Here is a 3098-nt window from a genome sequence, read left to right as displayed (position 1 = left end):
ATACATAGGATAGGTTTTTGGCTTATCATGTGCATTGTAGTGTTTTAGGCATTTAAGATGGATACATATCTCTTTGAATATCTCTTGGGCTTGTTGGGATACATGGCTTGATAGCACATCATGGCCTTGGATACATGGAGTTTGGACATTTGGCTTAATGGCTATATGGCTTGACATTACATTGACGTTGGATCTTCTTTCAAAATCACACATCTTCTTAAGGTGATTACATAAATCAATTTGAGGCAAAGGACAGTGTGAATAGGGCTGCTTGGACCACTTTTGAGAGCAATAGTGTGAACACACATTAAAAGAAGCTTGAGTGTAAAAGGAGAGATTGAGTTAGGTCTTTTTTCGAACCTAAAGCCTTAGATCAGGGAAAAATTAAAAAAATGGAACATGGCGATGGCGAGGGCCTCCGCGTCATTTCTGAGCAGGTCCGTGGCGTATGTGTCTCGCCAGGCCTCTGTTCTTCCTGGCAAGAAGAGCGTTTCCCTGTTCGAGACTTCTTCAACTATATGCTTGCCCCCTGCTTGCTTCTTGTCTTCGCCGTAAATAAGACTGCTAAGCCCCACAGTTGCACTACTGCCCTCGTTACTGTCCTTGGCCTTCTTCTCGAGCGGCTGGAAATGGTTGCCATACACATACTCCAGCGTGAAACCTTCCTCATTGTCGAAGAGGAGCAGGTGGCCGTGCAACTCCCAGATGCGGAAGCCAGTGTCGATGTCCTCACGACTAGAAACACAGATGTTGTGGTCACCGATGGAGGTGGCCTTGCCAGAGTTGGGCTTGAGAGAGGCCCAATCACCAGAGGTGATGATCTGCACGACCTTGGCCTCGAGGGCAGCCTCCTCACAGGCAATCCTGGTCTTGCCGCGGATGTCGGCACCAGGGGGAAGGGTAAGGTTGAGGCCACTAAGGCTGCTGAGGGAGTTCATGCCATCGATAAAGGCATTGCGTGAGTCTATGTTTTTCAAGAAGGCGTATGGATCCATGGCGGCCCTTCTTCTACACCTTCCACCTCTATTGTTTAGAAGATTTTTCACAGCTATGCGTGTAACTTTCAGGCAGCTGACCATAGTACATAATCTCGTATCCACCCTCACCAAGCACATTGGAATGAGAGAAAGAATTAGTCACAGCCTCTATCATGCGGCTGAGAGCTTACAAGGAAGAAGAAAACACACCACTAGCTACCTAGCTCAGCCATGGCTTTGATACCATGTTGAGAAATATGGATCTAGAGCTAATTAGCTATGGTGGACGCAAATCAAACACACGATACATGATAGATAGAAGAGATTGTAACTCAAGTGAATTAGGTTCCAAGATAGATTAACTTGGACTCATAAACACAATCTTGAGTGACTCAAAGTGAAAGTACCATTCCATTGAAATGAGTGTCAAGTACATGCCTTTATAGCTTTTGGATAGTACCATTGTGCTCACTGTGCATATGGGATTTTGGACATCTCTTCCTAGAGCTTCTAGAGCATACATCTTTGTCATATCTCCTAGCCTCTTTAGGGCATTGATTCAGCCTCTATGGGCATTCGTCTAGCCTCTATGGCCAAGCATCATTTGCTATTCTGAACAAAAGAGAAATCTACCAATTTTGAGGTGGTAACACTTAAAAGAACCTATGAAACTCTCAACATTTTGCCACTCATTGAAATCCAAAGGGTATACTTCTGTAAACATGAGACAAGTAGCTACATAGATATCATGACATTTCTCATTCTCAACAATGAGCTGCAAATACTTACTATTTTTAGTGTTTCATTGAAAGGGCACACTGAGAGGAATATGTATTTGTTTTTGCATTAATACATCTTGTATCAATGCCTCTATTACAAGGTGAGAATCAACATTCATTTTTTTGAGAGCTAAAATTTTACCCTTCTAGTGCTTTGATACATTTGCAATTGCAGATGCTTTCACCCTGGAAGCTCCCTTCTAACTTGGATGCATATGTACCCAAAATGAGCAATGATACGTATCAGTGATCCAATTTCCTTCTTCATATTTTATGTTATGCACTTCTTTAGAGAGAATGCTTGTTCTTCTATCAGGAATTATAACCTAGGTATTAGATGTAAAGAACTATGTATTAATCCCTAAACAATAAGCATTTTAAGTATGTCTAATAATCACCAATATGCCATACAAATCAACATGTCATTAAGAAATGTTTACACTTTTGTAAACAGACACAACCATCGATATCAAAATGCATGTGGACATGTATATCAACAAAAAGTATAGATTCAATTTCAAGGAATCACTTTAATCATACCATTTACATGAAATATAATAAAAAGAATAGCACAAAAATACCATGAGAATTTTGCCAAAATAAATTTCATTATAATAAATAGGAGTTTGATTTGACTCAATACATTGTATGAAATGTGGGTATTACAAAGTAGTTGTTACAAGGATAGTAGCCACATGGCATGGAAATCTGAATAGGCACATTGGATTGACACCTGAGACATTCTATGACTCAACACATTGTGTGTTATATGGATGATATGATATATGAGTTTCATGGATCATTGCCAATTGGCATGGAGATCCAAATGGACACATAGGACCAATAACACAGAGGATTTTTGAACGATCGACTTCCAACACATCCATATCATCTAGCACAAAGGAATCACTCACCACAACAAAATAGTCGATTGAGAATTATGTGCTCCACCTAAACCTTGTACAATACGTAGCATGTACAAAAAAAAAGAGAGTCCCTTTTAATAAAAAATATATAGATAACTACATGAATAGAAGCAACACAAAATAGGGCCAATTTACATATAAGCTGATCAATTGAAGATAAGATTGAATAATTGCTGATCAAAAACGCAGAGAGGAAGAAAGAGAAAGTATGTGAGTACACACATTCTACAAGAGAGAGAAAGAAATGAGCACCTATCCAATCTTGCCAAAATTGAGATCTGCAAAAGACAATAGCAAGATGTAACGTGTCCACTAGTATCATCCAGGACACGTCTTAGCAATCCATCAGAAAGGATGTCTAGAAAGCCCCACCCGACACTCCCATGGAATGTTACGAGATTTGCGATCTAGGGCTT

The 3098-nt window shown here is 40.0% G+C and overlaps 1 protein-coding gene across 1 annotated transcript; it reads right to left on the bottom strand.

Annotated features, from left to right (window-relative positions):
* Positions 1–368: 368 nt before the first annotated feature.
* On the bottom strand, positions 369–995 carry LOC148028728 (uncharacterized). The gene has a single exon (XM_087688479.1). The coding sequence runs from the start codon at positions 993–995 to the stop codon at positions 369–371; it is 627 nt and encodes a 208-aa protein (XP_087544605.1).
* Positions 996–3098: the final 2103 nt, after the last annotated feature.

This window comes from Lygodium microphyllum, chromosome 11 (genome assembly GCF_053477565.2).
Source record: "Lygodium microphyllum isolate KBCC chromosome 11, Lygodium_microphyllum_v1.1.10, whole genome shotgun sequence".
Taxonomy (NCBI): Eukaryota; Viridiplantae; Streptophyta; class Polypodiopsida; order Schizaeales; family Lygodiaceae; genus Lygodium; species Lygodium microphyllum.
Note: the sequence above shows the minus strand (reverse complement) of the source record. Positions and strands in the feature narration are given on the sequence as shown.